At 35.9% G+C, this 23744-nt stretch overlaps 2 protein-coding genes across 8 annotated transcripts in view; both read right to left on the bottom strand.

Moving 5' to 3' along the window:
* The window catches only part of LOC147016548 (palmitoyltransferase ZDHHC1-like), a 129978-nt gene that overhangs the window by 18159 nt on the left and 88075 nt on the right, over positions 1 to 23744 (bottom strand). For 4 of the 7 annotated variants that reach the window (XM_085845287.1, XM_085845289.1, XM_085845285.1 and 1 more), the window contains one exon: positions 21300 to 21417. In XM_085845287.1, the coding sequence (XP_085701413.1) occupies positions 21300 to 21417 (118 nt within the window). The remainder of the gene's footprint in view (positions 1 to 21299; positions 21418 to 23744) is intronic. The other 3 variants (XM_085845290.1, XM_085845286.1, XM_085845292.1) reach the window with 1 other exon arrangement.
* LOC147016549 (uncharacterized) lies at positions 12990 to 19273 on the bottom strand. The gene is made up of 4 exons (XM_085845293.1): positions 13748 to 19273; positions 13473 to 13658; positions 13258 to 13332; positions 12990 to 13170 (listed from the first exon to the last, which is right to left on the bottom strand). Exons 1-4 carry the CDS (start codon positions 13804 to 13806, stop codon positions 13161 to 13163), a joined length of 330 nt encoding a protein of 109 aa, XP_085701419.1. The 5' UTR covers positions 13807 to 19273; the 3' UTR covers positions 12990 to 13160.

The following is a 23744-nucleotide window of genomic DNA, read 5'->3' as shown; positions in this document are numbered from 1 at the left end:
TAATCACTTAACCATTCTTTTCTCGGACTTTTCTCGGACAGGGGCATAAGGTAGGTCTTTATGTTTGTGATGAAGTTCTTCTGGATATTTTAAATCAACCTCAAAATAATACCCAGCTTCAGCTTCATCCAATTCTTTTTGAGAGGAGACAACAATGTCTTGTAAAACTTTTTCATAATGTTTTTCTTTAACCCATTTAAGTTTTCCATAAGGTAAAGATTGAGACATAGGCCACCCATACAAATTGTTAGCATCATAATACGTCAGGTGAGAATTGTCCTCATTCTTATTATAATCAGGAAGATATTTGTTATTTGCTTTAGCATATCTCTTGGAACATACTTGAGATAGTCCTCCTCTTTTAGCCTTCTCTATCATTAAAAGCATATCTATATCACTGATTAATTCCAAATTCTGTTTTGTCATTTTTAACATAACACGCCAAGCCAAACCCGGGGCTGTGTAATAGTGAGCGGGGTGTAATCCATAACAATTTTTCATTATGACAGACTGTTCTAAAAGTTTCAAACACATCAGCCAATAACAATACATCAGTTTTAAGATACAAATGATGATATTCTCCAAGGTTCTTTATATTAAACTTCTCCCAAACCTTTTAAGCTTGTTCAGCTAAAGGATCAATACTAGTTAAGGATCATTTTAAAATCTCTATCGGAAATATGAGTTTTAATTAACTTGCTGTAGAAACTTTCCCTTGAAGGAAGTTGTGTTTCTTTAAACTTCTCAAATGAATCCATGTAGTCATACGGATATATTCCCTTTTGTGATAAGAGATCAATCTCTTCTTGATTTGAGAAATGTGATTTAAGATTCGGTAAGTTTTTAATATTTGATGCTAAGTTAGATAATGGACTTGCCATAAACTTGTATGTGTCAAGAAATCTGATGTGGGTTATGGGGGATGTATGAATTGTTTTTGTGAATGAGATGTATTTTTGATCTGTGTTAGAAATGGCAGAAATATCTCCAGATGTCTTTGAAAGTTCATTTATAAATCGATGTGTGTCATAGTGAGCGTTGTTGTGAAGAAAGACAGGAATAAAGTTTGGGGGCTTGTAATTAAGATTACAATGGGAATGAGCTGGATCTCTATATTTTCCAGTAAGATGACAATGATCCCTAACGTTGACCTCTCCGTCAATTTTCTCCTCACAAATATGACAGATACTGTTCTTTCTAAATTCCTTTTTCTCTCCCATTGTTAATGACATTGGTTTATAGGTTTTAACCATTATTTCTCTTAGTCTTATACAGTCTTTTTCCAATCGTCTTACAAACTCCTCTGAGGCATCTTCTCCTCTATAAAGTTCTAACTTGTTGTATTCATCACCAACAGATGATTTGATATAATAACAGAAACCACAAGGAGTATGTTTTTGATATTTATTGTGTATGATTTATTTGGACTTGAAGAAACAGTATTTATCTTTTCAAAGATACTTTCAAAATCAGCAGATATCACAAATGGATGTTTTATAGATTTGTTAAAATCTTTGAATGATATGTTTGAACCTGCTTTTGGTAAATTGATTACAGTTGATTTATGATTACTACAATATTTCGAATGTTGATTTAATCGTTATTTTGTGTGAAAGCAGTTGAGACATCTCTTACAAGGATACGTTTTACATTTTCTCTTGTATAGTTGTGATTTGGTTAATCTTGATAAATTTTTGATGAAAGCATAATGTGATTTTTCCTTTGAAGTAGAGTAGAGAAGGTGTGTTTCATCATTTTTATCATTGTTTGAAATTTTTAATATCTGAACTTTGTTTGTATCCGTTAATCCATATACATTAACAGATAGATTATTCATTTTCTCAAATTTAGGAATATCTCTCAATGACATTGGAAACTTTAAATCTTTAACATTTAATGTATTCTCATATTTCTTATAATGTTCAACCCTTTCAGGTTTCCATTGTGGAGGATGTGAGCAAGAACAGACCATGGAAAACATTTATTATCTTTGTTTTGAATATTAACAACTGCTTTCTTAAGTTTTATCTCTTTTGGTAAATCAATATAAGAAGCTTGAAGAGGATCTGATATTAAGATGTGTATATCTAAAAAGATTATTTTTGTAATCGCAAATTCACAACCAAATACACTGTTATCAACATCTTGTTCTTGTCTCTGGAGTTCATCGTAAACATCACATCTTACAAAATCTTGAAATGATGAGATAAAGTGAGGGTTGTCCTCATATAGGGAGGAGTTTCATCGCCTTCTCTTACCATATTCAATTTTACTCCCATATAAATCTTAAAAGTTTTCATTTCACTTAATGTGTTTTTAATTATAGTTTCAATACTTTGTTTAACCATATCAACAGCTTCCCTGATTGAAGATGGTCCAGGGTCTTGAAAGCGAAACAACCTTATTTTTATATGTCCTTTAAATACCCCATCAGTGTTTTCAATGGAGAATTTAGTGGCACCTTCCCTTTCTTCATTGTTCTTATGTTTGCGTGATTGAAGATGTTTATTATAAAAAATTTTAAAGAATATCATTATCACATCTATCACAATGTTTTGTTTCTTGGTCAAGTGGAGATATTTGTCTGAAAAGATTGAATGTGTGTTTATTGGTTTGAAGGCGTTTTTTACAATATTTATATTCATGATTACAAGCATCGTAGTACGTTGTATTCACCATATTTATATAACAAAATTTTGCTTAAAATAAAATTTTCTTGATGAAAATTCCGTCTAATTTATAGGTGAATCTGTGCTTAAAACCATTTTATCCTCCAACTTTTTTCACTTAATAAATACAATGTATCAAGACACAAAAGAGAAGTTTCAATCAATCTCTTCATTTGTAAAAGCTCCTGAGAAATATGTTGAGGATGTAAAATTGAATAAAGATAAATACAGTAGACTAGGCGTAAGTCGTCATCATCGGGACCGAGAAAAAAGTGACGACTTAGAAATGTGACGACTTGCGCGTATGCGAACATTCATGATGACTGTGGGGTGAAGGATGAAGTCGCGCGTGGCCTGGACACATATGTGTGAGAGCTGGCTATTGTACCAAAAGGAAAACACAATCCTCGGGGCATAGGTGGGGGTTCATTGGTGAGTTGGAAAGTGATCAAGCAAAGATGGAATTCATGAATGAGTTTATCAAAAGTAAAGATAATGAACAACTGTAAGACAACAACTTCGCCTGCTTATCACCATGATGGGATTGACCAACGAACCCCAGAGACTTTTCTGGCAGCATCTGCCAGAAAAGCCCAGTCTCATTGGCATTGTACACATCCCGAGGCTGATACCTTTCCAAGATGTCTTTCAATTGGCCATCTTTCCAGTTGTGCACCACTGCCGAATCCACACTGCCTGATTCGCCACACTTCTTGACCTTGCCGATTCCCCACCTCACTTTGAATCTGTCTATCCAGTGCATCGGCAAGGTCTCGGCATCATCATGCCCGAGGTCCGCAGCAAATTGACGTGCCTTCAGCAGCAACATTTCACCGTCCAAACGAATATTTGGCTGAGCTGACATTTGCCGAAACCAGATGATGAGCGCGTCATCGACATCTTCAAAGGACACACATTTCACGCGTTTCACACTTACCACCGGCCTCGTGATCTTCTCCACTTGTCCAAATATCTTGCCCTTATTCTTAAAGATATCGTTCAATTTCTGCCGTTTGATGTCCAACTTCTCAGCTATGACTGTTTTCTTCATCAGTGGGTTTTCCTCGCAAAACTGGTTAATGTCGTATTTTTCTTGGTAGGTTTTAGTTGTAAGCTTACGCTTAGTCGCCATTGTCCTGCCTGCAGTGCGATCAACGTGTGTACGCAGTTATAAATAGCCTATCACTGACGGTGTAAACCAATGAGCGAGCATCACGATTCCATGAAATCGGGATTCTCACGAGGCAGCAGTTCCGTGTGACGAGTTAGGAGTGGTAATTTACTTGAGTTTCCATTACGTGGGAATGGACATCTGACGACTTAGACAAAGTGACCACTAACGTTGACGACTTACAGAGGGATGACCCTTTATTCATAGGGACTTAACATGAGATAAATTCGGGACTTTTTGACGCTGCCGACTTAGGCGAAGTGACGAGTTACACGCTGCCGACTTACGCCTAGTCTACTGTATATCAACTATTGGATAAAAACAATTATGGTGAATAATACGAGTTCTTCAATTTCCTTCAGTGGAAGGGCTTTTAGTATATCTGGAAGAACATCAATTAAAGTAGCTCTAACAAAAGTTTCTCCTCTCCTTCTGGCAATATAGTCAAAACTAGAAAAAGCAATGAAACAAGAAAAAGTATCAAAAAAGAAAAACCTCATGGATGAAGCTTTAGAAAGAAAAGATAAGACCATCTGTAATATGCAAGGAGAAACTTGTATTTTTTTAAACAACCCTAAAGATGTAAATCCTGATGAAATAAAGGATGTTAATATATCAGGTGAAATGATATTTCATTCAATAGTAGTTAAGGATCATTTTAAAATTACCTTTAATATAAAAAATGTTGTCGTTGAATCTGGTAATGAAAAAAGTATATAGATATAGATGGTAATGTTTTTTCTACTAATTAAATATGAGTCATTATTCAACTGAAGATTTTGAAGATTATGAGAGTGATGATGGCATCTGTGTTGGAACAGAAGACAGTTATGATACCGAGAGTTTGTGTTCAAACGATAGTTATGAAAGTAGTTTTATAGATGATTGTGAAAGCACCAATGAAAGTACTGAAGATGATACCGAAGATGAATTTTATTTGAAGTAAAGTTTTACTTTATAAATATGAATAGTTTACTAGATTTTGAGGCTCTTGAATTTCCTGATTCTCCACATGACAAATTTGAGAATTGTCCAGCGTGTGAAAGACTGGGATGAAACACAGAGTCAAAAGCCTATAAACAATGTATGTTCTGTGATTATCTTCTAATTAATGAAAATAAAAAAATATAAAAAGGAATATAATTCTTTGAGATTTACATCAAAAATGCATTACTTTGCAAGATTGATTCGAGAAATGAATGTAAAGTATGAGGGTGACAATACACCTTTTCTTACAAGAGAAGAGACTGAACAAATGACGACCATGTTTCGTGTATTGATGATTTATATTATTAAGTATTGTCATTTTCAGGGAAATATCAACACAAGATATGGTATAAACAAAATAATGGATTATCCTGAAATTAAACCTGAACTTCAGATAAAACATAGAGTTTCCAAAAAAGCCAATAAAAAATTAAATAACCTGTTTTCTAAATATATAAATTAATGATTTTTTTTACCCATTTGGGAAAATAAGATAAAATTTAACAACCATAAAAATCTTCCAAATTCATTAAGATGTCTCATAGTTGGTTCAAGCGGATGTGGAAAAACCTGCTTTCTTTTAAAAATGATCCTTACTCCCAACTTTTTAGATCATGATAATTTAATAATTTTCACAAAATCGAGTTTTCAACCTGAGTATCAACTACTCTCACAAGGTTTTAATGCTGGTCTTCTTTTTGAAGATATAATCGGTTTATTTAAACTATTTTGTGATACACAGAGATATAAAAAGAAATCAAAGCCAATAACTTGTATTCTTAGTGATAATACGGATGATATACCTTCTCCCCAAGATTTGGATAAATCAAAAAAGAACCTCGTTATCTTTGATGATTGTGTTAATGAGAGAAACCAAACGGTAATGGTTAGCTACTACACAAGAGGGAGACATTCTTCTTGTAATTGCATTTATCTTAGTCAATCATCCTATCAACTCCCTCGTCGCTCAAGAAGGAACAATGCTAATACTTTTATTTTATTCAAGTTAAATTCAATAGATATAAACAATTTTTGGAGAGACAATTGTTCTACATTATGTAGTAAAAAGGAATTTGGGGATTATATGAAGCACACGACTGAAAAATATAAATATATTGTTGTGAAACAAGATGAGATATTAAGAGATATATTTTTTATTTTAAAAACAACATATATAAATGACATTGATTATTATAAATCTTGTGGATAAATCTGCTTCTGGAAAAAACTTTCATAAATCAAGGTTCTTGTATAGTACAAATGAGAATATTGAAAGCACCATGTAGTTCGTATTGTATCAACAACAACGAGAGCAATAAGACCTGGAGAAGTAGAAGGTGAAGATTATTACTATATTTCAATTGAGGAACATATGCGATTGAGGAATGAAGCCCAAATATTTGAGGAGGTTTCTCTTGGAACAACAAAATATTCACATTGTAAAAGTGAGTTAGAGAAACTAAAATCTGGTGTCCTTGGGATATTAGAAATTAATTCAGAAGGAATGAGACAGATTATTAAACATCTGAGTGGTAATGGGGTTAAGATTTTATCATTCGGTTTTGATGTTGATGAGGAAACTCAAAGCAAACGTATGAAAAGCAGAGATACAAGTATTAGTGAAGAATAAATTACAACTCGTATTAATGTTAATAAAGAATTTGATGAAATATTTGAGGAAAAGGATTTATTTGAACACATCTACTTTAATGATGAAGAAAAGGAAAATATCAGGCAGAAAATTAATTCACTGTGATTTGATTGATGGCGCTTATAATGATGGAATAAGAACAATTCAATATTTTCATTCAGTGCATACTCTACCCCAATTCCAATTGGTTATCAATTCAATATGAAACCCAAAAATATGGTTTATCCTACTGTGTCAGGAAAAACCATATACAGAGTAAATTTTAGGATAACCGACCAAGATAATCGAATAATTTATTTTCATGGAGAAATTATATCTATCAGAATTCACCTATGTGAAGTTTTCCAATAAATAAATACGATGGTTATTGTGAGGAAACACGAGTTGGGAAAATATAAAATAATTACAGGGATGGGATGTTCCTTTCCCCATACTACAAGGGTGAAGGTATGTATCTTGGTAGAGGATACTATAAACTTAAGAGACAAAGGGGTGTCGGACATCAATTTAGAAAAAAAGCAGATGGGATAATTGATACTCTAATGGGTATAGGTTCAACTATTCTTAAACATAAAGACCTAATTGGTTCAACTGCTTCTGCTGAGGGAAATGTCGTGGGTGCTATAAAGAGAATAAAATATGCCTAAAAGGAATCTCATAAATTACAAACAATAAAATAAATTAAGAAAGGCAAAACTCAGTTGTCTCCCCAAGAACGACAGAAAATAATTCAAATACTTGGGTCAGGGTTTCAAAAGTTTTAACATCTTTTTTCCTAAATAAATACAAGTATGGAAGCAATTGATAGTATCTATGATTTGGATGATACCATGTCATCTCAAACTCTACTGAAAAAGAAGACTACTTCAAGGTAAATGTAATAACTGGAACAGACTGGAATGCAAATGGAACTAAAAGTTTTGAAATATATAATCAACAAACTTATTTGAATCTAGCCGAAAGTTTCTTGTTGTGTAAATTTATATTCACTAAGGCTGCGACTAACACAAACGCTACACTCGTAAATGATTTCTTCTGGAAAATGTTTGATAGTGTTCTATTTGTACATTGGAACACAAGAAGTTGAAGCGGTTGATTATGTCTCTGCTACATCTGAAATGATGAAATCTACATGATATTCATTTAGTGATAGAATGGGAAAGGGGGCTGTCGAGGGTTTTACTCCTGATATGTCAATGGGAACAAACACAGACCCTGGATATAGTCAAAGGAAAGGAATGTATAATGATGATACAAAAGCAGATAATAGTTTTACTGTGGCAGTTCCTCTTAACAGTATATTTGGATTTTGTGATCATGATAAAGTTCTGTATGGTCTTAAAATTAGATTTCAACTGCAAAGGAATGATAATGAAAATAGATTGCTTTTTGGTGTGGCTAATGCTTTTGCTGCTCAGAATAAATTTGTTATTGATAAAATTAGTTGGTATATTAGTGAATATACTCCTAATCTTAAAACAGAAGAGATGTTGAATAGAAGACTGAACTCAAAGAAGCCACTCAATGTATCATACCTTAAAAGAAGATGTCAACATGTTAAACTGAACCAAACCACTAACACATGGAATTTGGGTGTTCTGGAAGGAAAGCCAAGATATCTGTGGCTCATTAAAAAAAACAGATGGTGATAATGCTATTGATAAGAATAATGCATTGAGTGATAATGCTAATGTGAAACAACTTCGTGTTTCTCTAGATGGAACATTTTATCCACGAGATAAATTGGAAATTAATTGGGAAAAAAATGATTATGCTGAAGCATACAAGTCTTACCAAAAGGTGTGTGAAAGCAATGGAAATAAAGAACCTATTTTGGATATGACAGCATTTAAAAGTCTGTATACAATCTAGGCGATTGACCTGAGTGCTCAAAAGGAAACTATAAAGTCTAATCGAGTGGATACTTCCCAATACATTGAAAGAGGAGAGAGTGAAGAAGTTGATACATATTGTTTGCTTTTGTAAGAAACAGAATTACAGATTTATACAGATAATGGTGTTATGATTAGTCTCATAATTTTTTTGATAAATAAATAAGTAGTAAAGTGCCAACTGGGGTATATGTTAATCAAATCAATCTTCATAAACTATCATCTTGTATTCAAAATCAAAAGCCTTGTATGATTAACATAAATACAATTTAGAGAAAAGGAGCAGTAATAATTGATGTTTTGCTCACAAGAGAACAGGTGAAAATCTTGAACGATACTGGCTCACTTAAAATTGAAATGACAAAAACAATGTTGAAGAAATATTCAATAAGAGAGACGAGTGGAGGATTTCTCCCATTTCTAATTTCTTTATTTGCTGGTTTAAGTGTGGCTGGAGCATTGACGGGTGGTATTTCAGCAGCGGTGAACACTGCCAACGAAAGGAAGGCTCAACTCCGGGCTCAAAAATAATTTAATAGACATAACAAAGAGTTGGAGAAACAAATTAGTGGATGTGGTGTAATTGCAGATTTTGCTGAAAAACTTGAAAGTCTGCCTGATAAAACGAGATTGTTAGTTGGAGATATGCTTTCTTTTATTGCACAAGCAGGTGTAAAATTAACTAAAAGGGGTAATGGATTATATCTTTCTAATAAATAACTGAGCATTGATGAGTGGTTTAAAGAATTTGGAAAGAATACAACATCAAATTTAGAACTTATCAAATATTGTAAGAAATTAAAAATTCATAATGTGGTTATTTGTATGAGAGATGAATTAACAAACATGTCTAAACATACAAAGAATATTATTATGAACTTTGAAGATAATAATGGGAATGGTTCTCATTGGGTTTGTATTTTTAATAGTCAAGACAAATATTATTTTGATAGTTTTGATCTTCCACCACCTGTTGAAGTGATAAAATTCTTACAGAATGGTGTTTATCAAACATTTCAAGTCCAAGAATTAAATTCCAAGTGTTGTGGTCAATTATGTCTCTGTGTTATTTCAACTCAACAAAAATAAATTTTTTAATGACATTATTTTTAATCTAATATAAATGACATGTTGGAAAAGATGGTTCTATCTTTGGTGTATCCCAAGAACTGGATATTGATTTATAAAATTATTACACAAAGGCACAGGCTGAACAACAGAAATATAGTATAGCAAAAAATATTAATATGAAAAATGCTTATAAGTTAATAAATTATCCAAGCCCGACTGATGCGAATGACTTGGTGAGATTAAGTGATTTATCACAATATATATCCTTCAATAAAACGGCACGTTTTGTTCAAGGAGTAGAATTTACAACCACAACACCTGGTTCAACAAGCCATACACCTTTTCTTATTATATTCAATTATCTGCGTTGTATTGAATCTTATAAAGATGGAAGAATAGTTAATATGAGAATCGAGAAATGGAGGTATAATATGTGTGATTTAGGATATAATTGGTCTTTTTCATTCAACCTAGAAGACCTACACGATTTTTATCAGTCTCATAAAGAAGAATATTATCCTCTTGGTAAGAATCAGGAGATTAGTAAACAACAAATATACGATTTCGGGAATAGGAAATTATATGATGGTGAAGCAATAGTTTATATGACAAAGAAGGAAGGAAATTGGATAATTATACAAAGTCGAGGAATACAAACTGATTTAACAACAGGAATATGGGGGTGGTATTACGTGTCATCATATTAATCTGTCATATATTTCTGATACATAAATGAGAGCAAGAAGACTTTAAGAAAATTATAATTTTTGCATTCAAGGATACCTACAAGAAAAGGGTGTTCGATTTTACATTCCTTATGAATTGGAACATAGACACGGGCAATTTTCAATTAAGAACTGGCCTTTTACTGATGTTAAAAAACCCACAAAGAGATTTGATTAAAATATTAAATAAAAATGAACTTCTCAAAGTGATGAAATATAAAACTCTTTTAGAAACAATCAACAAATCTTCTTGGTTTCCTATTATGAGAAAAATAATTATGGATTCAAGAGTATCACAGAATCCAGATGAATATATGTTTGATATTCTATGGGGTGAAAGTGGTTCAAGGATAGTAAGGGATAGGAAGGAGTTGAAGAAACTGAGACAAGAGAGGAGGAGAGGGAGAAGAGAGAGGAGGAGAGGGAGAAGATTGAGAAGGAGAGGGAGAAGAGAGAGGAGGAGAGGGAGAAGAGAGAGAAGGAGGAGAAGGAGGAGAGGGAGAAGAGAGAGAAGGAGGAGAAGGAGGAGAGGGAGAAGAGAGAGAAGAGAGAGAAGGAGGAGAGGGAGAGGGAGGAAAGAGAGAGAATAAATAAATATAAAAATATGGAAACGAGTGAGATTATAAAAAGATCAAAGGTATTACAGAAAATAAATAAATCTCAATACACCGAGGAGGAAAACAAAGAATTGGCAAGTCTACTAGAAATATATGCGTCAAGACTATTAACATCGGTTTCAGGGAGAAGATTTAAACGAGAAAGTGGAGATAAAGAAGAGAAAGAAGGAAAATATATTATTGATGATGTTGGTGTAATTGACTTTGATTAAAGTTTTACATTTTTTTCCTTAAATAAATGGAGGAGAGAGTGAAGACATTTCTAAGGATTCTTTATGTTTTTAAAAATTAAGATTCAAATGTGCATGTTGGAAACTAAAAAGGTTTTCGCACTCTGTCGGAATTTTTCACATAAATAAATGAGTTATTGTCTAAAATGTAAAAAGAAAACCAAGAGTAAAAATATCTCGTATGTTAAAAGCAAAAATAATAGGGTTATACAAAAAGGCACATGTTCGGTGTGAGGCTCAAAAAAGAGTGAATTCACCAAACACAAACAAGGGGGAGATATACAAAAGTTTTTATCAGGAAGTAAATTTACAACAACTGGAATACCAGGGGAATTACATTTACCAGGGTATTCTTTCTGTGGTCCAGGAACAAACTTGAATAAAAGAATAGATGAGGCTGACAATCCGAAACCGCGGAGCAAACCTATCAATAGGGTTGATGAAGTGTGCACGAGGCACAATATTGATTATGGAAATAGCACAACGTTGGAAGAAAAACATGAAGCTGATAGAGAAATGTTGTATAATTTGTCTCTGATACAAAATCCAACCTTGAGAGAAAAAGTTGATAGGTTCATCGTGAAGAAGATGATCAGCACTAAATTGAAACTTGGGCTTGGAAATTCAAAAAACTTATAGGCTCTAATGATGTCATTAAGATTGAAGAGCAATTAGCTGATGAATTACATTAACCAATAATCACAAAGTTTCATAGAAGGAAGGTTTATTCCAAGGAAGTTGATTATATCTGGTCCGCTGATTTAATTGAACTCAATTATGACAAGGGGTACAAGTATGCTTTAACCGTTATTGATTTTAGGAGTAGATATGCGTGGGTTGTTCACTTGAAAAACAAAACAGGTAATACTCTTATGTTAGCGTTCCAACATATATTCAATAAAAGCAAGAGAAAAACCTCAAAAATTGTGGCTTGATGAGGGTACAGAGTTCTACAACAAAACATTTATGAATTTTCTTTAAAATAACAACATTACATTATACAGCACCTTTAATGAAGGAAAAGCGGTTGTTATTGAGCGTTTTAATCGCACTTTAAAAGAGAGACTATATAAAATATTCACTCAACTCGGTTCTCAACAATGGTTGTCTTTAATTCAGGACATTGTAGATAAGTACAACGACATGATTCATACCTCAACAAAAACGATAATACCTCAAGAAACATTTACAAAATTAAAATATGAAAAAGAGATTAATGGCAGAAAGCCTAAGTTCAAAGTTGATGATATAGTAAGAATATACAGGTGGAAATCTCATTTTGAAAAAGGTTATACCAAGCGATGGACAAATGAACTTTTTAGAATTGTTGATGTCATCGGTACAGTTCCTTGGACTTACAAATTGTGTGATTTAAAGAGGAAGAGATTTTAGGTTCATTTTATTCACAGGAATTACAAAAGACAAAGATAAATTGAATTTTTTTTGACTCCGCCCCTTTTAAATTCTGCCCCTTTTTGACTTCGCCCACACAAGTCACATCCACATAAGCCACATCCACGCAAACCCCACTCACAAAATCCACATCCACACAAGCCCCACTCACAAAAGCCACATCCACACAAGCCCCACCAACATAAGCCACATCCACACACGTTCCACCCACATAAGCCACATCCACATCCATCATATCCACATAATTAGTGATTAGTATATTAGTTCCCACACACAACATGATTATTTAATTTAAAAAAATTGCTCCACTCACACAAGCTCCACCCACACAAACTCCACCTACCCACACAAGCTCCACCCACACAAGACCCACCCACACAAGCTCCACCCACACCCGCCCCACCCACCCACACAAGCTCCACCCCCACAAACCCCACCCCCCTGTGCGCCCCCACCCTCCTCATCCCACCCCCCCTTCCCCACACACACACAGGGAGGGGAGGGGAGAGGGATGAGGGGGGTGGTTGGTGGTTGGGGGAGCGCACCTACCTTCCAATCCTAACCCCCCCCCCACCAACCCCCCTCCCCTTTACATCTCCTTTATTCTTTCCTTGTAATTCAAAATCAGATAATTATAAGGAAAGCATCTATAATATAATTAAACAAAAGTAATAACATTGAACAAAATCTTCTTTCGCAGCAGTCTGATGGTTTGTTTTGGTTTTGAAACTCGATCAACATATTCTGTTCAAAACAAAGAGTGAAGAACAATTAGGGTATATAAAGATGATTATATTATGATATTAATAAAATAATAAATATAACATTTACCTCCAGAAGAGTGTCATGTCAGATTCCTCCAGAAGATTAAGTTGTGTGTTTGGTTCATCCAGACAGGTGTTTAAACTGGAAAAAAATAATAATAATAATAATGAGTCAAAGACAGAGACAGACATACGCACACGCACACACATAAACACACACGCAGAGATAAAGACAGAAAGAGAGACAAAGACATAAAGACACACAGAGGGATAATTTCTCACCTTTGACTCGACTCATTCAAGATCAGAGGACGTGAAAGAACTTCTTGCCATCCCACAAAAATATCATTCAATTCTCTTCTGAACGATTGAATGTCTTTAAGGAAGTCATTCATTTTTTGCCACTCATGATATCCAAACGCCTCCTGTTCCAAATCAGTTATCAACGATGTTCTTATTGGGGACAACCTGTTCGAAAGACACACAATAATTATTGGTTGTATAGTGATTTAATTCTGTATAAAACAACAAATAATGAATTGGGTTAAGGATCTCACCTGTCATCTTGTGAAAACGATTGATCCGCAAGGTCGGAGAAATTATCTGCACAATCCATTCTCTAAATAAAACACACTCGGCACGCAAGTTGGTTTAAATAAGCAACTTGATGACGTAATGGGAGATTTCACAACAATGGTTTTTTCAGGGTGTGTCCCACATAGGAAATGACTTCGGAATTTTTTTGGCTTGGTTCGGGCGAGGCAGCTTGGCTGACTCCAGACTGACTCATTTTAACACGAAAATGAAACAGCTTGCTTTGAATGAATTTGAGTAAACTTATGTTTAAAAGCTGTTTAAACTTCCCTTTCTTTTGTGCTTGAAGAGATAAAGTGAATATACTCGATGGAAATGAATGTTAGAAGAAAATTAAGTTATTCCCTAAAGTAGAACATGGGCAAATATTAGTTGGTTCGCTCTTTGAGTTGAATGAAAATATAAAAGGGAAGAAGTGCTTTAATCAGTAAGTCTCAATCTTTCATAGTATCAATTTTTCATTTGCTTGTATCAGTCTCAATTCTACAATTCTATCAGACTGAAAAATCAGTCTCAATTCTACATTTGCTTGTATGGGAGGGAAGGGGATAGGTGGGGAGAAAATCAGTCTCCTATTTTGGGGCTTGAGTCAGAAATTTTTTCCCTTTTTCCCCATTCATTTGAATGGGAGTCCCAGAAACCCCATTTATCATCTACTAGTGTTAACAATGCAAACAAAGCATTGCGTCTGGACATAGTGCTCAAACAAAAAATGGAAAAACAGCATTGTTGATCCCGGTCTCGCTTCCCAATGACTTCAGACAAAATGCCACAGAAATTAAGAAGATGACCAAATACCAGCTTTGGAAATATGAGGTCAAGAGGATGTGGAAACTGAAGAAAGCTGAAATTGTACCATTAATAGTTCGAGATACAGGAATGATGAAGAAAACCCTTATTAAGCACTTAAAAATCATTCCTGGGAATATCACTACAAACAAACTACAAGTGGAGGCTGTCAGAGGTTCAGCGAAGATTCTGAAAAGAGTCCTTGGCAGGAGACTACGAGAACAAAACTTCACAGTTTGGTTCATGAATCATGATCCCTTCTCAAAAAAATAGGAGGTGGAGATTTTGAGTTTGGGGAGAACTTCCTCCTGTCTCCTGAAACCCACAAATGGAGATAACAACCAACAAAGTGAAAACATGTTTTTAGAATTTTTTTAGAAATTCATTGAAGATGAAATACAGAAATATCTAATTTTTACACTCTTTGAAGAAGAGGCTATTGCGTTTGGGTCCGTTTGTTTGTCTGTTTGTTACTTGGCAAAAAAAATTATTTTTTTTTGAGAAGTATGTTGATTGCCTCTGTTTGTTTGTTTCTTTGTTATCTTGCCAAAACGAAGTTTTGCAAGATATGTTAGTCAGCTTGTATGTTTTTTTATTTTTTTATTTTTTTTTATTTTTTGTTTGTCTGTAATCACGTATAAAAAATTCTGCAGAGCACAGTTTTCATCGGAAATTTTTGTAACTTCGCATATCAGAGGCCTATAGAGGTCCCTTTCAGTGCACAAAATTTTGAAGGTCAAGGTCAAAGGTCAAGGTCACTTTGTCGCAAATCAGGGGAGTCGACGAAACCCTTATTTTTTGAGTAATTTTGATCGGATCGTCTTCAAACTTCATGGGAATATAGTTCATGGTCTGGCGCTCAGCTGATTAATTTTTGGTGGCAATTGGCCTTGACCTTCATATGTTTTTTTTTTCTTTTTTTTGGTCTGTAATCACGTATAAATCACTCTGCAGAGCACAGTTATCATTGGAAATTTTTGTAACTTCGCATATCAGAGGCCTATAGAGGTCCCTTTCAGTGCACAAAATTTTGAAGGTCAACGTCAAAGGTCAAGGTCACTTTGTCGCAAATCAGGGGAGTCGACGAAACCCTTATTGTTTGAGTAATTTTGATCGGATTGTCTTCAAACTTCATGGGAATATAGTTAATAGTCTGACGCTCAGCTGATTAATTTTTGGTGGCGATTGGCCTTGACCTTCATGGTTAGCGCCTCAGGTCAAACATATTTGACCCCAAGGTCAAATTTTCAAGTTTTAGGAACCATATCGTGTAGTACCTCAAATTGAACACCTCGATGAGTGCTTTCTAGATATGTCAAGCTTGAGACATTATGATGTCATTTGGTGACGTTATGAGGCGAAAGCATATTTTTCATGGTTACTCTGTAGAACGATTCTCATCGGAATCTCTCGTCGGCAGATATTCCTCAACGAGGGGCTCTTGGTGAATAGCAGCTCTGTTCACCTCAGTGTGACCTTAAAGAAGTCGCACGTGGTCACCTTTTGGCAAGACCTTGGTTTATTTGTTTGTTTGTCTGCTTGCCTCCAGCTCAAACCTCTCAACTGATCATTCTGAAATTTTCGGAGATTATGGTCACTGACCCTGCAACAGTCTGGCATTGAAGTTTTGTAAAATTTGGTCGACCAAAAAGATCAACATAGGCCAAAAGGCCAATTTGGGCCAAATATTAAAAAAATCCTCAAATTTCATCCAACTGACTTGAAATTTGAAAGAGATTTGCATAACAGATCATTGAATTCAATCACCTATTACTTTTGAGGTTACCATTGGTCAAAAGGTCAACATAGGCCATAAGGTCAACCAAACATAGGCCAAAATTTTAAATAGTTTCTAAAATTGTTAATTTTCATCCGATTGACTTGAACTTTGAAGACCATCAGTTTACTGAATTTAAGTACCAATTACTTTTGAGATTAACTTAGACCAAAAGGCCAATTTGGGCCAAATTTTCTAAAATCCACAATTTTCATATGCTTGATTTGAAATTTGAAGAGCATTTGCATATCAGATCGCTGAATTAAAGCACCTATTAATTTTGAGGTAAAGATAGGCCAAAAGGTCAAAATAGGCCAAAAGGCAAATTTGGACCAAATTTTCTAAAATCCTCAATTTTCATCCGATTGCCTTGAAATTTGAAAAGGATTTACATATGAGGTCATTGAATTCAACCACCTATTATTTTTGAGGTCACCATAGGCCAAAATGTCAACATAGATGAAAAGTTCAACATAGACCAAATTTCTAAAATCCACAATTTTCATCCGATTGATATGAAATTTGAAGAGCATTTGCACTCTAACCCTAAATGTTGAATGTCAAGGTCATCGTGGTCCAAACAAAATATATCCATCATTGGATTGTGGGCCAAGGGTAAGTCGTGCACAATCGCCAAGAGTAAACCTCCCCCGGTAGGAAGTGGTTGCAGATATCAAGTATTAAATTGCCTTTCATGGATGGAAATATTCCTAAAAAGCTCTTCTATGGCGCAGTTTCTGATGAAATAATCAGAACAGTGAGTTACCATATACAGCAGAGAAATATTCCTAAAAAGCTTGCCAGGCTGCTGCGTTTTGATGGGTGACCTGATCTGGGTAGAGTCTGGGTGGTATGATATGTCTTCCACTTCTTAACGATGGATTTCACCGAACTCAAATGGATAATGAGTGACTTTGAAATCTTCTATAACCCTCTCCTGAACGGTGATTCTCCAGAACTTTATGACCGACTTCTTTGGAAAGCTGCTTGGTCTTCATGTTTCCCATGTTGGGTAACCAAGTGAGTTGCCCCTTAAAACTCCTCAGACAAGTGGGGGAGCTTAATTTTTAAGTTAAACCAATGAATACATACAGGTGAAATCTATTACACTTGTTTTGCAACGTTTTGAACAAATATGTTGTTCCTGAAGTGATTTAGGGTTAATTAGGCAAAAGGTTTAAATACTTAAGCAACTGAGAATCATCTCATTTTCTCTGTTAAGGCCCGGTCACACCTTGAAGTTTTAGCCAACGTATGCTGGTTTTTGAATTTTTTTTCTAAAACGCTGGCACACGTTGAATATGTTATGGGTAAGTTTTGATAACATTGAGAGCACGCTGAAAAACACTGCCATACGTCGTTGTACGTTGGCTTTAAACGTTGTACTTTTTGGTTGTCCTCAAATTTTTTGATGCTTGAAATTTCACGACGTATGCTGGCGTATGACTCACACGTTCCGCTACGCTGGCCACAGGTTGTATGCACGGTCTGCGATCGTTGACAGACGTTAACACATGCTACTTGTAAGTTAATCATAAGTTGAGACACGCCGAGGTAATGTTTTGCGTCCCCGAAACTTATTTCTAACCTATGATTAACGTGTTGTTGGCACGTTACGCGATCGTTGCCACACATCGACAGACGTTACTTTTAAGTTACTCATAGGCTGAAAGACATCGGTATAATGGATCGTCCTTGCGTCAGCGTCCACCGCCACGGCCAGGACACTTACTTGCAGCATTCTTCAAACTTTTCTTGGGCATGACGAGGATGTTCACACTTCGATGTCTAGCTTGGCTATGATTCCAATTGTCCATCGGCAGCGTCTATTTAAAATAGTCGAGTTTGAGCGTTTTAACACGTTCAGAAGAAACGCTTCAAATTTCCAAACCCCAGCGTCAAAAAACAAAGGCGAGTGACAGCAATTTAAATCGTTCATTGTAAACAATGAAAATAGCTGAGTGGTACCGTTTAAAAGTCGTTGAGTGTAAAAAAAATCCAATTGTTGAGCGCAAGCGTCTACTTTCAATTGTGGAGATGCAGCCATTTAAATCGTTGAGTGGCAGCCTATGAATAGCAAACCCTATGTCACCGGAAAAGATAAACTGCCGCACGATATGGATAAGTTAGGCTATCGTTGGGCATAGTTTGTGAACGCCGGCTTCACGATAATTATTCGTTGGTATATCGTATCTATAAGTAATCAAAGCGCTCTATGCACATTATTAGTTCATTGTGCATTTGTCCAACCCGTTATGAATAGACCTAAATCGTAAAAACAAGCTATAGCTCATTGTTGAAAAAGCCCCATAAAAAATTAGCCGCGAAGAACTTCGAAACAATGGTGAAAAGATGTCTCCTACCGGTGGACACGTGGACGCAAGGATGATCCATCATAACCCACACCCTCCCTGTCACACTCACCTACTAATGCCAACATGAACAAACTACTACTAATACTAATATTAATACTGATACTGATACTGTTACTGCTGACATGGACATCGACTCAAAAAGGACTCGAAAACACTGTTGGGTTCCCCTTTTATGAGCAGCATTTTTATATACCAATTCCCAAAACCGCTAGGAACACGTCTTTATATGGCAGTTGTAAGCTAGAAACGCGTTCATTTATTTTTTTTGTCGACCGGAAGACGTCATTGGAATACGTCTACATACGTCGATGTGTGTTGGGACTACGTAAAGAATTGGTTCAAAGCACGTCAAACCTAAGTTAGAAATAAGTTTCACGTAAAAAAAAATTTACCGCGACGTGTTTCGACTTATGAGTAGCTTATAAGTAGCGTTTGTGGACGTGTGTAAGCGTCCACATATCGTGTGTAAAAGTTATCCCCATCGCATGCGGAACGTGTGTCATACGCCGAGTACGTCCAAAAATTTTGAACATGTTTAAAATTTCTTGAAGTACTCTACTTACTACGACGTATGATAGCGTACTTTAGCGTTCTACTGACGCATACCAAACTTACTCATACCGTATTTGACGTGCCCCAACGTTTTAGACACATTTTTCTTAGGTCGGCATACGCTGGCAAGATCGCCAAGGTGTGACCGCGATGTTGTTACTTCCATTTCTACGGCAGTTATGATTCGAATCGTTGTGCGTCAGCCTTTTAATAGGCTACGTCACGACATCGTCGACGATGCGTGCAACGCGCTATGCCTAAGTTAGACTATCGTTGGGCATCGGTTGTGTAGGCCGACAACCGGTTCAGCATTCGTTGGTATAAGTTATCTATAACACAACGAAACGTTCTGTGTCCGTTACCAATGCGTTATACATAAGACCAAGTCGCTATGAATACGTCCGAACCTTTAAAAAAAAACATCAAAAGTTCAACGTAAGCCAGCGTTTTAGATACATTTTAATACGTTGCCATCGCTGGCTAAAACGTCAAGATGTGACCGGGCCTTTAATCGAGCTTATTCACATTTTATCTGCATTATTTTTTTTGCTTTATCACTTTAGAGTAGTTTGTGAAGACTCTATATATTAAGTTTCACTTGAAAGTATCATGAAACAAGTGGAGCTACATTCAAAGTATGCCACCCCGATGCGAAATTAATAAATAACAGATCCTTCAGCGCGTAACATTGCAAGAGCACCTATGGCACCCGGCGATGCTGCCTTGCAGCTCGTGGAGAATTGGGAGCGGTGTACAATAATTCATTTATTGTGTCATTAAAATAAATAAATAAAAATCGTAAAATAATGAATTTCTTAATCAATTGGCTAATAGCATACCTAAACCACCACTGTGCCTTCCGAATCTGTAACTTTTTGAAAATCAATTAATTAACTAATTGAAAAATGAAATAATAACTCGATTAATTGATTAAGCAATACATCAAAAATACCCTTTATAGCCAAATCACTTGGTCACTATCCTGTCCAAATATCAGTTTCCTATCTCAAAAGGTGCCTGAGATATTGCCCAGATGAGAAAGAAAATAAGTAATTAAAAATAAAACGATAATAATCAAGTAAATTTCAATGAATTAATTAATTTAACAAAATTAGAAAATACCGTTTTTGCCAAAGCACATCTTCACTATTGTGCTCAAATTTCAGCTTCCTAATTCAAAGGATGGCTGAGACATCGCCCAGAAAAACAAACAAACAAACAAACAAACAAACAAGAAAACGGAGTGAAAACTGAGTATGCCCTTTCGGTCTTTCTTTTCTTTTTCATCAAAGTCGTTCCTTGGCACACCTGAACTCCGATCCACCTAAAAAACACCCTTCATCTGCAGCTTGATGGAGTACTGCTCCTCCTTCTGGCCTGGCAAGTTTATGCAGGGTGCACACCACCATGAACCCCCTTCCGGTGAAACTCCCAAAATCCAGAATCACTGCTCACCTCTTCTCATTTGTTCCACTTTTTTCCGCCTGTAGAATCAACTTTCACCTTATCTTCAATGTCATTCCTCCTTCCAGGTCTTCAATACAGCTGTTCATCACCATCTCAGGTCATCCCCCATACAAAACCATGATATGTTCTACCCCCAATAATCTCCCTTACCCCCGAGCCCAACTCCTTCCAAATTTCCAGTTTTTCCTTCATGAGAATTTACTTCTGTATCCATCTTTTCCACCCCGTGCATTCTCCTAATCCCTCTTTTCTTCCCACATCCCTTATTTTTACAAATCTGTCTCTATTTTATCCTTTAACCATCCTGTTGGTGTTTTCCTCCTCTTTGTACTATTCCTTTTGTTCTGTTGCATCCTGATCCGTTCAGTGTTCTAGCTCTTCCATGAGCCTCGACTTCGTACACCAAACAAGTTCCCTTTTAAATAAATTGTAGAGCCAAAGTCACACCATCTAATCCAATGGCATCAGCAAAATAAACTTTTTCCACATTTGCACCTTTCCACAGACACATACTTTGATGGAAAAATAGTAGCCAGCTGTCATTTTTGTGCTTACCTGCTTTGGAAAATCTGAAGTGGCCAAAGGAGTCATATTGTTCATGCCAGTTGTCCAATTGACCTTCTGCCCTTGCTTGTTGACATTCTCTCTGCAGCACACAAATGAAGTTTTATAACTATATTTTATTATATTGTGCAGGTTCTGTTCTTGCCATTTAAAGCAAACTTCTCAGCATTCAATCATTTCCGTACCACACTCGATCCAGAACCTCGGTTCTGCCAAAGCATTTCCTTTGGCAATGGTTACAACCCTGGACAGGTGGCATCTTTAACATTTGCTAACTAATGCTAGCTGATGAGACACTAAGTTCAATGTTCCTACAAGTTACGTTATGCCCTCTATTACATATTAAAACACTATTAAAACACGGGCATAGACATGTATGACATTTGAATATCTTGAGTTAGTTGTGGCACGTAGAGTTTTCCAAGCCTGGTTTTGGCTTAACGGTTAAGGTGGCTGGCTTAAGATCTTTGGGTCTTGAGTTTGAACCCCTGGAAACAACTGAATTAACACCAGGTGCAGTTGATTCAGCCTGTCATCTTTCCGAGGTCGGCAAAATGAATATCAGTGTACTGATAATAGGGGGGCATTGCATCAGTGGCACAGCTGTGCCCCGAGGAAATGATGCAACCAGCAGCCATAGGCTGCACAATATAATAGAGTTTTCCAACATGACTACTGACAATTTGACAGATCCACAAATGTTGTAATGTAAACAATGCATTTACTTCACATAACATGTGAATACATGTCCATGCACATGTCAAATACATTGTTTACAAATCCTGTACTTGCACACTCTTCATCCTTGAAAACTCGGATGAAAACTGAAATTACGCTTCCACTTTTTTCGCCGGTGTGGGGGAAAAATTTATATTAATGTATTTTAAATTGTAACAAATGGAGTTTCAGAAATGTAACTTTTATGCTGCAAATTGAATTGGCTGTCATTTCTGGCCAAAAGACTTTTGCCCTAAATGATAAGAAATGTGTTGTTCTGGAGCAGAGTGACCGAGCTGATAAATGAACCTTTGCTTAGAAAATGTACGAAGTGGCTTTTTGTCTAAAAGACACGTCTACAGTCTGGGTGAATATCCCCCAACCTCTCTCTCATGGAAGTATAAAATGTTTTGAAAGGCACATTGTTCTCAGTACAAGCATGTGAGGAAGTATAGTTTCTCAGTGGCTTGTACTCCTTGGAACTGACCAAGTACCAAGTTAGAATAAAACTCTCTGATGTAATGCAGAAGTGAATTGAATCGGGTTGGTCTAACTGTTAACTAAAGTAAGAATAAATGAAATAGAACCAAATGATATTGCAATCAAATGGGGATTCTTAAGTTCATTGTACAAGGGTGAGAAGTGTATGGTGTATAATTAGAAAATAAATTGTTTCACAAGGAAGGACTTGTGTGGACATCAGTTTTATCAGTGTCGATAGGGTTTTTGTAGGATTTTATAATCAAATCGGACAAACGTTAAACTCTGTCTGAAGTCAAATAGGATTCCACAATCGGCCAGTTAGAATCCTTCAGGAGGACAACGATCACAACAAGGTGGGTTTAAAAAATCCACATCACCGGTGTTTTGCATAAAAGGCCGTCAAAAACGACAGGTTGGAGTTTTTTATTATTATTAAATATTCCAAATATTAATCATGACTATTTCCTTTCCTCTGCATGGGTTGTCATCAAAACATACCTGTCGTTCATGATAAAAGATGTGTTCAGTTTATAAATGTACATAAACTCAACTTGATTGTATGGAATTAATATTTGGGCAGTGTATAGGCAGTAGACTGCTGCCTCGATAGCTTCCGAACAAAGCATACACTACCTCATTTCCTCTGCGTGGGTTGTAATGAAAACGTACCTTTCTTTCAGGATAGAAGATGCGTTGTGCAGTCTTCAAAAATACACCAAAGGCCTGAAGCCAGAGGCCTACAAGTCGTGACAAAAATGGTGGATGTATGATTTGATATTTTGAAGTTACAATTATGGGTGGTCTGACCAGTCTGGCGACAGCTGCGCCCTGGATTGATGAAGCTTCAGAGCGACAGAGTGGCAAACAGACAGACATATAGAGTGACTGGTGGAGAATTTAGTGTTTTGGTTTTGAGGAGTCCCAAAGAGATCCTCACATGGTTAATGCAGTTATTTCACAGTTATACTGTTTCGCTTAACTGTCTAAAGTCCCTGTTGATAGACCTGCGTTGCAATTGTGCAGTTAGAAATCCCATATGTGTAATTTTTCTCATTCTACATTTTTTTTGAAAAAGCCATCTGCTGCACATATTCCTCACACATGAACACATTTTCCTTGCAGCCCCCGAAACCTCTTCAAACCGCTTCATGAACACCTGAGACAAAATATTGCAATGAAACACTAGGCTGTAAAAAGCCCATTGCCTTCACGGGTGCCCCAAACCACTTCAAACAG

The sequence above is a fragment of the Eptatretus burgeri genome, chromosome 11 (genome assembly GCF_056783735.1).
Source record: "Eptatretus burgeri isolate ZD-2024b chromosome 11, Ebu_testis_v1, whole genome shotgun sequence".
Lineage (NCBI taxonomy): Eukaryota > Metazoa > Chordata > Myxini > Myxiniformes > Myxinidae > Eptatretus > Eptatretus burgeri.
This window is presented reverse-complemented; position numbering and strand designations above follow the sequence as displayed.